This window comes from Sphaerodactylus townsendi, linkage group LG01, assembly GCF_021028975.2.
Source record: "Sphaerodactylus townsendi isolate TG3544 linkage group LG01, MPM_Stown_v2.3, whole genome shotgun sequence".
Lineage (NCBI taxonomy): Eukaryota > Metazoa > Chordata > Lepidosauria > Squamata > Sphaerodactylidae > Sphaerodactylus > Sphaerodactylus townsendi.
In genome coordinates this window covers 20,293,971-20,306,517 of record NC_059425.1, presented here as the reverse complement: position 1 = coordinate 20,306,517, position 12,547 = coordinate 20,293,971, and the positions used below count along the sequence as shown (strand labels likewise).

At 48.5% G+C, this 12,547-nt stretch overlaps 1 protein-coding gene across 3 annotated transcripts in view; it reads right to left on the bottom strand.

Annotated features, from left to right (window-relative positions):
• Window positions 1-12,547, bottom strand: part of PC (pyruvate carboxylase) — a 473,075-nt gene that overhangs the window by 264,959 nt on the left and 195,569 nt on the right. For all 3 annotated transcript variants that reach the window (XM_048512904.1, XM_048512913.1, XM_048512922.1), the window contains one exon: window positions 5,868-6,030. In XM_048512904.1, coding sequence (XP_048368861.1) covers window positions 5,868-6,030 — 163 coding nt within the window. The remainder of the gene's footprint in view (window positions 1-5,867; window positions 6,031-12,547) is intronic.

Below are 12,547 nucleotides of genomic sequence, written 5' to 3'. Positions count from 1 at the left end.
TCACCTTCTTCAGTACCCCCGCCTGGCATAGTAGTATAGCACTTAAGTAACAGGAACATATAACCAAAAACACGGAAGGAAAAACAACGGCTCGGCAATAACTAGGATCACTAGAACAGTGACAACAACAATGACAACCCTAAACGTTGAACAGTCTGAAAACATGAATTTAGTTGATAACTGAGAGAGTAACATCGGGAAACAAATGGAACTAGGGAGGGCCAAGATGCCCCACTTACCTACAGTAGAAAGACCCTTCCGCGGTGAGTATCCAATGGATCCTTCTACTGTAGGAGTGGGGCATCTTGTGTGGGACCTCGAGCAGTGTCCTGAACCGGGGTGGGTTTCATTGGTCCCGATGATACTTTCCAGTACCCTTTTGCCAAAGGCTGAGTTCTGCGAGGCCAGGGACCGAATTTTATAATGATGTATGAAGGTGGAAATGGAAGACCAAGGTGGCAGCTTTGCAGATGTCTTCCACCCGATGCCTGATTTGAGGAAGGCTGCGTTGAGTGCAGCATTGTGAACTGAGTGAGCTGTGACTCCCTGAGGGACGGTAAGTCAGAAGCTTTGTATGCTTAGCATATACAGGCTTTCAGGGTACTACTGATTGCTGCCTTGGACATTTGCACTCCCAAGTTGGGCGGGCTAATGTTGATGAACATACTCTCTGATTTCGTAACTCCTCCGTTCTTATTATGTATGCTTTTAAGGCCCGTCGCTTGCGTCCAATGTGTGCCACTTGATTTCTCTTTGGGATGAGAGGGGTTCGGCATGAAGTTGGGAACGGCGATCTCCTGGCCTTAACGTGGAAAGGAGTTAACCTTAGCCGGAATGAAAGTTGGATCTGTCACGAAGACATACTCTATCCTTATGGAACACGCAGAATTTTGAGTTTATTGAAAGGCGAAGTTCAGCCACTCCTCTGGCCAATGTTATTGCAATTAAGAATAGCGTTTCATTCTTACCCATTTGATGTGTACAGTTTGAATGGAGTTGACGGGGACCTAGTGAGTGCCGACAGGACAGCGTTCAGGCGCCAAGAGGAACCTGTGGACTACCGCAGGTTGGGACAATTACCCCTCTTAGGAAGTTCAGAGCGTCCGGATGTCTGGTGATGGGGGTGTAAAGCCCACACAAGGGATGGCGGTAGCAAGAGCTGCCAATTGTCTGCGTAAGGTGGAACACTTGAGTCCCATTGAGTAGCCCTGTTGCAGGAACTCCAAGATAACGGTGATGGATGGTTCCGTGGGGTCGAGTCGTTTCGCGATGGCACCACCTGGCGTAGGCCTTCCATGAACAGTTGTAGATATTGACCGTCGACCTGCGTCTGGCTGTTAAAGATTGTAGATGTGACTTCTTCGAGTACCCTTTATCCTGAGGTTTGCCCGTTCAAGAGCCATGCGGTCAGCTTGAACCAAGCGGGATCGGGATGTATGATGGGAGCCCTCGTCAGGAAGTCCGAGGAAGTGATTGGCAGAGTCAGTGGTTCTCGATGGCCAGTTCCAGGATGGTGGTGAACCAGGGTCTCCTGGAGCCATCCTGGGGGCTACAAAGGATCACCAAAGCCTTCGGATATGATCCTGCACAGGAGCCGAGGGATCAGGGGAAAAGGAGGGAATGCATAGAGAAGATTTGGAGGCCATATCGCGTTCAGAGCGTCCGTTGCTACTGCCTGTGGATGGTAGTGTCGGGTCATGAACTTTGGAAGTTGATGGTTCTTCTGAGAGGCAAACAGGTCTACCTCAGTGCGAAGGTGTTGCATATCTTGAAGAAGACCCGTGGATCAGTCGCCATTCGATTTCGCACAGATTCTGTCTGCTGAGCCAATCCGCCTCTAGATTCTGGACTCCTCTGATGTGTAGGGCTTCTAGCGATACCAAGTTCTCCTCCCCATCGGAGGATTTTTGTTGCTTCGAGTGGAGCCTTGCTGATCTGGAGCCGCCCTGGTTGTTGATGTACATCTTAGCGGCAACATTGTCTGTTCTTATGATGACATGTTGGTGGCAATTTGTGGCGGAAATGTTGAAGGGCAAGGAAGATCGCTTCGAGTTTCCAACACATTGATGTGGAGCCGAGATTCTTCCGGAGACCAAGTCCCTGGACATACATTTGACTGAGTGTGGCCCCAGCCCTGAAGGCTGGCGTCTGTGAAGACTTGAGCTCGATGAGCATGTAGATAGCGTTTTCCCTGTCTGAGGTTGGGCCGGTTCGTCCACCAGAGAAGGCTGAGACGGACTCTTGGGGGTATGGTCAATTTCTGTCTTTCTTGGCAATAATGTCCAGCTGGTATGCGGAGGAATGCGTTGGAAGCGGTCTCCGCGTGAAAGCGTGCCCACTGGGTCAGGTCGATTACTGAGATGAAGGTTCCCAGCAGACTTGCCAGTTTTAGCAAGGACGATCTTCTGTTGGACATGACTAGTAATGTCGTTTTCCTGATTCTTTCTACCTTCTCTTCTGGTATGAAAAGGGAGTCTTGTACCGTGTCCAGCACTGCGCCTAGGTGTTCTAGCCGTGTGGTCGGAATGAAAGAGCTTTTTTCTTCGTTTATTATAAAGCCATGCTGTGCTAGGGTTTCTTGCACTACGTCAATGTCGTGATGGCCTTGGGGACGGGCGTGAGCGAATCAGCAGATCGTCGAGGTAGGGGTAGACGTGTATCCCCTGTTCCCTCAACATGATGACTGGAGCCAATAGTACCTTGGAGAAGGTTCTTGGGGCCGTGGCTAGTCCGAATGGCAACGTCTTGAATTGATAATGTTGATCCTGTATGGCGAATCTCAGGTACTTTCTGTGAGAGTTGTGAATAGGGATGTGCAAATAGGCTTCGGTCAGATCTAACGAAGTCAGCAGATCTTGATGGCGAAGAGTTGCCGTGATAGACCGAAGGGTTTCCATCCTGAATTTGGGGACCCGAATGAATTTGTTGATGCGCTTCAGGTTGAGGATTGCTCTACAGTCCCCATTTCTTTTGGGGACTGTAAAGAAATGTGAATATGTCCCTGAGAAAGGTTCCGCTGTTGGTACAGGGTCGATGGCTTGGATCTTAGTTAGAGTGGGAAACCGCCTCCAGAGTTCTACTGGCTTTGGCGGATCCTTTGAGAGCGGCGAAATGAACAGGTGGTGATGTGGAATAACGTTGAATTCTATCACATAACCTGTGGAGATGACTTCCTTTGTCCACCTGTCCACGTGGTTTCCCTGCCAACGGTGCTGAAAGTGTTGGAGACGGCCTCCCACCGGGATGCTTTGATCGTCATTGCTTGTTCTTATTGGAGTTGAAGGACTTGCCCAGCTTGTTGTATTGTTTGAAGGACTGTTTGTAGTTCCGAAAGGAATGTTGATTCTGCCAGTGTGGTCTTTGCCCGTCTCGTTGCGTGCGGGGTAAGGATTTGTGGGATCTGAAGGTAAACTTGCTGTTGGTAGAGGACCTGTCGGGTGCCCGGACAGATTTTGGCATCGTCTTTTTGTTGTCCTTGGTTTGGACAAGGACTTCGTCCAATTCTTTGCCAAATAGGGCCCCTCCATAGAATGAATAACCAGCCACTAAGTGTTTAGATTGTATGTCCGCTTGCCATGGGCGAATCCAGGCGTTGCGTCTTGCTATCATGTTAGAGGCTAAGGATCTCGCTACCAGTGACATGGCGTTGAAGGTGGCATCTGCTATGAAGGAATTTGCAGAAAGGACCCTTTCGATGCCTTCTCTGATGCCTTTTGCTTCGACTGGAATCATCTCCAGGAGACGTTTGAGCCACACCATGGAGGCTCTGGCCACTGTGGAGGAGGGCGTAAGAGTTTTGATGGCTGCCGCCAACCACTCATGGGATCTCTGGCGCTGCTTCAGACCTCCTATCAAGCGGGTCCTTGATATTGCCCTCCCCTCTTTGGCTACCAGTGCCCGGAATGTAGGATGGACACAGGGGCATCAACTGGAGGATTCTGGAGGAGGACGTGAAACTGCTGAGGCATCAGATATTTTTTCTTAAAATTAGGGGGCAAGCCCTTGTGGGCAGTGGGATTGAGCCATTCCCTATGAATCCTTTTAACAAAGCATTCAGGAACAGGGAAATACTTGTAAGCCCTCTCCTATCAGCGGGGAAGTAGGATGATGTGCCTTTTGGATAGCCCTTGATTGGCTTGTTGGGCGTTAATGGAAGGCTGGGGAATTTGTTCTTCCAGCGTCCTCAGGGTCAGCGTAAATCCAGAGTGGAGATAGTTTTAGAAATTAAGGATTGGATTTCTTCCAGTTTAAAGAACTGTATGGATTGTTCTACAGCTGGCTCAGGGGTTTCCTCTGTGTCAGAGAATTTTTCTCCCCCATCAGAGCCGTCTAAACTGGATAATTCTTCTTCTTCCTCATTAGGTAGGGCTAAGGGGTCCCTTCTGTAGGAGCCGGAGTCCTCTCGATGGGGACTGCGGGATCTATGGGACCGAGTAGAGGAGCGGGCATTAGCTGTTCTTTGATCTCTTGCATCAAGAGCTTTGTCTATCTCGTTCTAAGGAACTCAGCGAAAACTGCAGAGGCGTTCATCCAGGAGGAGGCTGGAGTTAACTTTGCCCAGTGTTAGAATCTCCCGTTCAGGATCCTGTGGGTCTTGCCTGTTAGGGGCACAGGGAAGAACCAGTTGATCGGGGGGCCAGCTTGAGTGTAGCACGACTGCTCCGAGGCCCTGGGAAGGCGAGGAGGAGTCGGCTACGGAGTCTCCAGTTGGGGCGCACCCTGGGAAGTCGCTAGCCTCCCGGCCGGTTTGGTCTTTTGCTTTTTCTTGGCAGGTTGGGATGACTGCGCATGCCGGGCGCCAGATTTTCCAGCAGCGCTGCATTGCGGCGTCCGTTTGAGTGGAGCTTCTCCCCCCTTCTTTATGGCCGCCTGACTTTGCGGGCGTTATTGCGCTCCGCCTTGAGCTAACAAAGGTTTCGCGTTCAGGCGAAAAGGACCTCGCGTCCATGATTAACTGTCTATTTGCCAACGTTCTATTTGCCAAGGGGTGGGGGAGGGGTGGGTGGGAAGGAAAGCGGTTGCTTTCAGCGGCGGCTAGACTACTCTTCCCCAAGCCGGATCGCACTTACTCACCCCTCTAAGGACTTCAGACAAACACAGACTGACACAAACAGACTACAAATAGGGTTTTTTGCCAGAGCCAAAAAACGCGTCTGCTCTCTGCAGAGGCAGGAGAATACTGAAGAAGGTGACCCCAAGACCTCACAGGAAGTACATGGAAGAATTTCATCATTTCCTGCCTCTCTGCAATTGGTCGAGATCACACCCACACAAGAAGCCCCACTCCTACAGTAGAAAGAAGTCTGTTACACACTGTGTCTAAAAAACAGTATCAAATTGAGGTGACGAGAGATGAAATTTTAGACACAGTGTGTAACAGACTTCCCTCTGTGATACACCTCTGAAGATGCCAGCCACAGGTGCAAGCAAAACGTTAGGAACAAGATCTACCACATAGGTGTCAAACTCGCGGCCCTCCAGATGTTATGGACTACAGTTCCCATCATCCCCTGCCACCATCATGCTGGCAGGGGATGATGGGAACTGTAGACCATAACATCTGGAGGGCTGCAAGTTTGACACCTGTGATCTACCAGATCACAGCCACACAGCCCGGAAACCCACCACAATCAGTTGAGTCCAGGTGTGACAGCCCTCGACAATCCACACAATGTCGCAATGCACAAATGGACTTGCGTAGATCAACATCCCACAAATCCCTAAGCCAGAATGCCATGTGGAATGAACGGGGAAGCCGTCAATGACATCCCAACACACTCATGAAACTGTAGAAGCAGGAAGAAATATTCTGGAAATCAAAAAATCCAGAGATTCTGGATGCCAAGGAATCTGGACACCTGTCCTACCTCAATTCGGCCTGTGTCGGGCTGGAATCCACGGGCGGGATCCTCGGTGGTGACCCGGCACTGTATGGCACAACCGTTGATCCGCACATTGTCCTGCTTCAGGCCCAACTCAGGCAGGCTCTTTCCTTCAGAGATGTGGATCTGGGCATGGACAAGGTCAACGCTGGAGACAGAGAGAGAAAGGAGGAAAGCAGCTTGAAACAAATACTCAGTTAGCATGGTGTAGTGGCTAGAGCAACAAGCAGTGTTGGTTGTAAGTTCCCTCAAGTCACAGACAACTTGCAGCAACCCTCATGGGGTTTTCAAGGCAAGAGATAAACAGAAGTGGTTTCCACTGCCTACTTCAGTGCAGCAATTCTGGACTTTCATCATAAAGATGGAAGAGACCACAAAGGCCATCAAGTCCAACCCCATGCTATGCAGGAACACACAATCAATGCACTCCTGACAGATGGCCATCCAGCCTCTGCCTAAAGACCTCCAAAGGAGGAGACTGCACCACCCTCTGAGGTAGTGTATTCCACTGTCAAACAGCCCTTACTGTCAGGAAGTTCTTCCTAATGTTTAGGTGGAATCTCTTTTCCTGCACCTTAAACCCATTACTCCTTGTCCCAGTCTCTGGAGCGGCAGAAAACAAGCTTGCTCCCTCACCAACTTCAAATATTTAAACATAGCTATCATGTCACCTCTTAACCTTCTCTTCTCCAGACTAAACATGCTCAGCTCCCTAAGCCACTGCTCACAGGGCATGGACTCCAGACCTTTTACCATTTTGGTTGCTGCCCTCTGGACCCGTTCCAGCTTGTCAATATCCTTCTTGAGCTGTGGTGTCCAGAACTAGACATAGTATTCTGGGTAAGGTCTGACAAATGCAAAATAAAGAGGTACTATTACGTCCCTTGATCTAGACACTATATTCCTTTTGATGCAACCAAGAATTGTACTGGTTTTCTCTGCTGCAGCATCACGATGTTCAGCTATTGGTCTACTGAGACTCCCAAATCCCTTTCATATTTATTGTTGTCAAGTCAGGTGTCACCCATCCTATATCTGTGCATTTCCGTTTTTCTGCCTAAGTGTAGTATCTTACATTTATCTCTGTTGAATTCATTTTGTTAGTTTTGGCCCAGCCCTCTAATCTGTCCAGGTCATTTTGAATTCTGACCCTGTCCTCTGGGGTATTAGCTACCCCTCCTAATTTGGTGTCATCTGCAAATTTGATTAGCATGCCCTCTATTCCATTGTCCAAGTCATAAATAAAAATATTGAATAGCACTGGGCCCAGGACAGAACCCTGTGGCACCCCACTAGTCACTTCCCTCCAGGGTGAAAATGAGCCATTGGTGAGAAGCCCTTTGGGTATGGTCAGTCAACCAATGACAGTACCCTTGCCTAGCCCACATTTTAATAGTTTGCTTGCAAGAATGTCATGGGGGACCTTGTCAAAAGCCCTACTGAAATCACGGCATGCTACATCCACAGCATTCCCTTTGTCTACCAAGCTTGTCACTCTATCAAAAAAAAGAGACAAGATTAGTCTGGCATAACTTGTTTTTGAGAAACCCATGTTGACTTTTAATGGTCACAGTATTCTCATCTAAGTGCTTGCGGACTGACTGTTTAATGATCTGCTCTAGAATTTTTGCTGGTATTAATGTCAGGCTGACTAGATAATCGTTTGGGTCCTCCTTTTTCCCCTTTCTCAAGATGGAGACAACATCAGCCCTCCTCCAGTCTGCTCCAGGAGTTCTCAAAGATTATTGCAAGTGGTTCTGAGATTTTTTTCTGCCAGTTCTTTTAATATCCTAAGATGTAGTTCATCAGTCCCTGGAGATTTGAATTAATTTAAAGCAGCCACGTATTCCTGTACTACCTCTTCATTTATTCTATGCTGAATTTCCCCTACTGTATCTTCTGTTTCATTTCCCCCTGGTTGAACACTGTTTTCCTTTTGGCAAAAGACCGTCCCCTATCAGCATTTTGCCATCTTCTCCATGCAGTGACCCTGTCATATCCTTTTTCTTCCTTTTGCTACAGACTTAACCAAACTCTTCTTTTTGAGCTTGTGGGCACCTTTGCAATTTTGACACAGTGCGGTGGGCGCAACTACAAAATTGCTCCTGCAGGAGGCGGAGCCAACCACAAAATGTCCGGGAGTGAGGCTGTAAATAACTCTAACAGCAACACTTCAACAACTCAACCAGAACCTCTAACAGGATGCCTATTAAAATGAACACGTTGTTTAAACATTTTTTTCCTTGCGTATACACAGCTTACCCTTCAGTTACACGCTGAAGATCTTTGCGCTGTGGGGGCAGCTGCCATTAAAGAAGCTTTTGAAAAATCTGCATAGGTCATTAGTCCTGCTGAGCAAAAGCCTCACCCAGTTCCTTATAAAAAAAGAAAAAGATTTCGAGCCAAGGGCACTATAGAGAGCGGGTGCCCATTGAAACCCAGCACCCATAGGGACTCCATGTTGGGGACCCTGAGACAGAGGCAAGCTCATTAACCTTGGTTCCACGCAGCCCCCTGCAGTCGACAGGGGCATTCAGTCAAAAAGGCAACCCAAGTCTCTCAACTTTGCATGGTCTTTTTCTCAGCTTCTTGGGCTCACTCCTTTTTTTCAAAGGGCCTCAATCTGTCTCTGGCAAATAGAAGCGCTGGCCCCCACCACCTGGGAGGGTCAGCACTGGCTGGTGTATTTACAGACAACCTCCGCGCAGGCCCCTGCAGTTGAAGAAGTGGGCTTGGATTACAGAGTTCATTAAGCATAGAGGGGGGGAAATCGATCCCCTTAAAAACAGGCTTGCGACTCTCTCCCTCCCTCCCTCACTCCCACCCCCAAAGTATATTAGAGCATTTATCCGCCAATTGATTTTTGTGAAATTTCACTTGTCATTTCAGCACTGCTATTAAGGCAGTGGTTGGGTAGACAGGAAGCACACCAAACAGACAATTTCACTGGCATCCGATCGCTTGGGCTCTGAGCTAGAAAGGGGGGGGGGACTGGTGGGAATGAAGAGATCCAAGCCTGTGTACCCCCAAACCTTCAACAGGGGTTGGGGTGATGAAAACCTAGGTACCTACAGAATTAGCCGGCACGTGATGCATTGAGGGTACCTAATCTTTAGAATAAATCACACAAATTCACAGAGAATGAACCCCTCGCATTGAAAAGCCAGAAGATCTTCCCTATTCAAAGCCAGTCTACCTCTGCTGGTGACAAGCAACAGGATAGAGTGGCTGCCTTCATGCCTTCCTCCTGAGCTTCTACACAAAGTGATCGGAAATTAGATCCCTGCTAGAGACGGGTGATGGCTCAAGGGAAGAACCACTGCTCAGCACACAGAAGGTCCAAAGTTCAATCGTTGGCACCGCCAATTAAAAGGATCAGGACCAAGCTGATACCTGAGACTCCAGTGAGCTGCTGGCAGTCAGAGTAGGCAATACTGACCTTCACAGACTAAGGATCTGACTCAGTAAAAAGCAGCTTCATCTGTCTGTGTATATAACTTGCTTTCTCACAAGGCCAACTCAATGCCCCCAAGCCGCCACCCAGCGGGGACTGAAAAGGATAGTAAATACAGTCGTCCCTTGACCCCCTGTAAGCTTCAAAGATCACGGAGTTTCATTGAGTTGTGATGGCTAATTGCTACCGACAGATCTCTTCTCTATGGTTTTTTCAAGAGCCCCATAAAGCCACCATCGCAAGTGACAGAAAAATACAGAATACACAGGTGGAGGGTTGTGTACTAGTAATCAAAACTGTGAGCAGTGCACAAATAACGGTTAGCAATGAATAGCTTAATACGTTACTCGATCACTAGTGTGAACAGAGTCTACGACTGGGGCAATTAGATCACTAATGTCCCTGTCTCAAAGCACACCATCATTCAAAGCGTACAATCATTCACCAATGCACATCAATGAAAGCTTCTCTAAGCTCAACAGAAAACCCACACCGAGCTGCCAGTATCTGGTAGTATCTGGCGTCAATTAGGACATTTCACAGCAAGAGATAGCAGCAGACAGTAACGTAGTCCAAACTGAATTGTAAGAACATCTAGCTTTGGACAAATCTCTTGCACATTGAAAATATCACATGCCCACAAGCCTTTGAAGATTGATCGAAGTCCGATACTATCAGTTTTCATTGAATTGCTGGATGATTGTATACTTTGAAATATATTTGTGGATACTGGGGCATTGTCTAATAGCTCTGTTCACACTAGCGATTGAGTAAAGTATTAAACCATAGGTGTCAAACTTGCGCCCCTCCAGATGTTATGGATTACAGTTTCCATCATCCCCTGCCAGCATGATGCTGGCAGGGGATGATGGGAACTGTAGTCCATAACATCTGGAGGGGCGCGAGTTTGACACCTGTGTATTAAACTACTCAGGCCTACCGACAGCCAGTCATTATTTGTGCATTGCTCACAGTTTTGATTACTAGTGGCAGGAAAATGCCTTCTGTTAACTGTGCATCATGGGAGAAAGCACTTCTTCGTGCTTGTCCTGATGCTGCTGCCTACAGACTTTATTAGTTGACTCCACATTCTCGCACGACAGGAGAAGGAGGTGAAGTTCTGACTCCATCCCACGAATATTTCTATAAACTTATCTTCCCCGTTTACAGTACAATCCTACACAGAGTTACTCCCATCTCAGCCTATTGTTCAAGAATAAATGGTATCGTTTTAGAGCTAGTTGGATGGGGGCATTAACTGATGTTACCTGGGAGCAAAGCCAAAGACATGGGCTGCCTTTCTAAGGCCCCTTTCACACATGCATAATAATGCACTTTCAGCCCACTTGGACAAGCAAAAAGGGAGGATGCTCATCTTCATGCCCTGTCTGACAGCAGCCACACCATAGCTGGAAAAAGTACTAGGCCAGTGGTTCTCAACCTGGGGGTCAGGACCCCTTTGGGGGTCGAACGACCCTTTCACAGGGGTCGCCTAAGACTCTCTGCATCAGTGTTCTCCATCTGTAAAATGGATAAATGTTAGGGTTGGGGGTCACTGCAACATGAGGAACTGTATTAAAGGGTTGTGGCATTAGGAAGGTTGAGAACCACTGGACTAGGCAGACTCTTGGGCTGTTCTAGCAAGACCATTCCTACAGCTTTGGATTAATATAAATTTCTCACTCATTCCATGAGAACATAAAGTGGACCAAAGACTGAAGAGGAGCAACAGGTAGTTTTATCCAAGAATAATGGATGGCATAGCTGGACCCTAAAGGACGTTGCTCAAGCAGCGAGCTCTGAAGGGAAGTGTTCACCCTGATGTATCCCAAGGAACCTGTGGGAGTCTGCCACAGAATCTCAGAGCATTGCAACAGACTCTGGCTCCGCAACACACACGCTGTTCACATGGGGCATATGCCAAGACTGCTGAATTTGGTGTCCCCTGCAAACCTCAGGACAATCTGATTGCCACTACAGATCTTGCCTTGAAAAGGAGATCCACTAGTGTATTCTTAGGAAGCTTGTCTGCTAACGCCAGTCTTCTGGCTAAGAACCCTCTTAAAGATTTTCAGGACTCCCTGCCAAGACCACAGTTAGGTCCCTTCTGCACATGGAGAATAATGCACTTTCAATCCACTTTCACAACTGTTTGCAAGTGGATTTTGCTATTCTGCACAGTAAAATCCAGCTGCAAAGTACATTGGAAGTGGACTGAAAGTGCATTGTTCTGCATGTGTGGAAGGGGCCTTAGAACCACTGCTTAGAAAAACTATTAGCTAGAACCCTTAGAAAAACTATTAGCTAGAAATGTTTAGCTCCCCCCTCAAAAAAGCCTCATCAGGTCCTAGAAGCAGCCACATTGCAGTCAAAAGCTTGAAAGTTGCAAATAGTGGCACGAAAAGGGGGCAACTTTGCACCTGCCTGTGCAGAGTGAAAGAAGCACAGGGCAGATGAGAGCCAGGTAGGGCAGGGAGAGAAAGAAGAGGAGGCGCCTTCAGAATACAAACATCTACTCCTGGCACTAAAATAGACAAGCTACAGGGAGACAGTGAGAATAGCAGGCCAGGTTGAGAACCACAAGCAATGGCGTAGCTATCACGGGATGGGGCAGGGAAAGGAGCCCTGGGTAGACACTGTTGGGGTCATGTGTGTGTGTGTGGGGGGGGAAATCACCCCCACACCTTCTTCCTTTCCCCCTTGCCCTGCCAGATACAGCAGAGGCTGCTGCCTGGCCCCACCCCACCAGGGCTGGCGGAGGCACTGTGCATGCCCCTGCCTGATTCTGCCAGGCTCCACCACCAGCTAAGTGGTGCACAGGGGGCGGGGGCCCATGGGGGGCAGAAAACGGAGTCTGCCCCAGGCTCCATTTTTCCTAGCTACACCCCTGGCCACAAGGTAGAGCAAAAAAGGATTTGGAAAGAAACAACTTTCCCGGATTTGGAAAGAAACAACTGCTTTCCAACAGCCCAATATGTGATACATCCCCTCCCAGAGTCAACATGGGGCTGCTGCCAAGACCAAAGAGGTTCTGGCTGTGGAGGAGGAACTGACGGCATCCACCTGCTCCCTCTCCCATCAACCTCCCATCTCTGCATTCTTCCCATGTCGCATTCACTGTCCTCCGCATCTCCGCCGCCCTCTTCCATGCACTCGCTCTCTCTGAAGCCTCTGCCAGGGACAGATTGATACAGAAGGCAGTTGTGCTTAG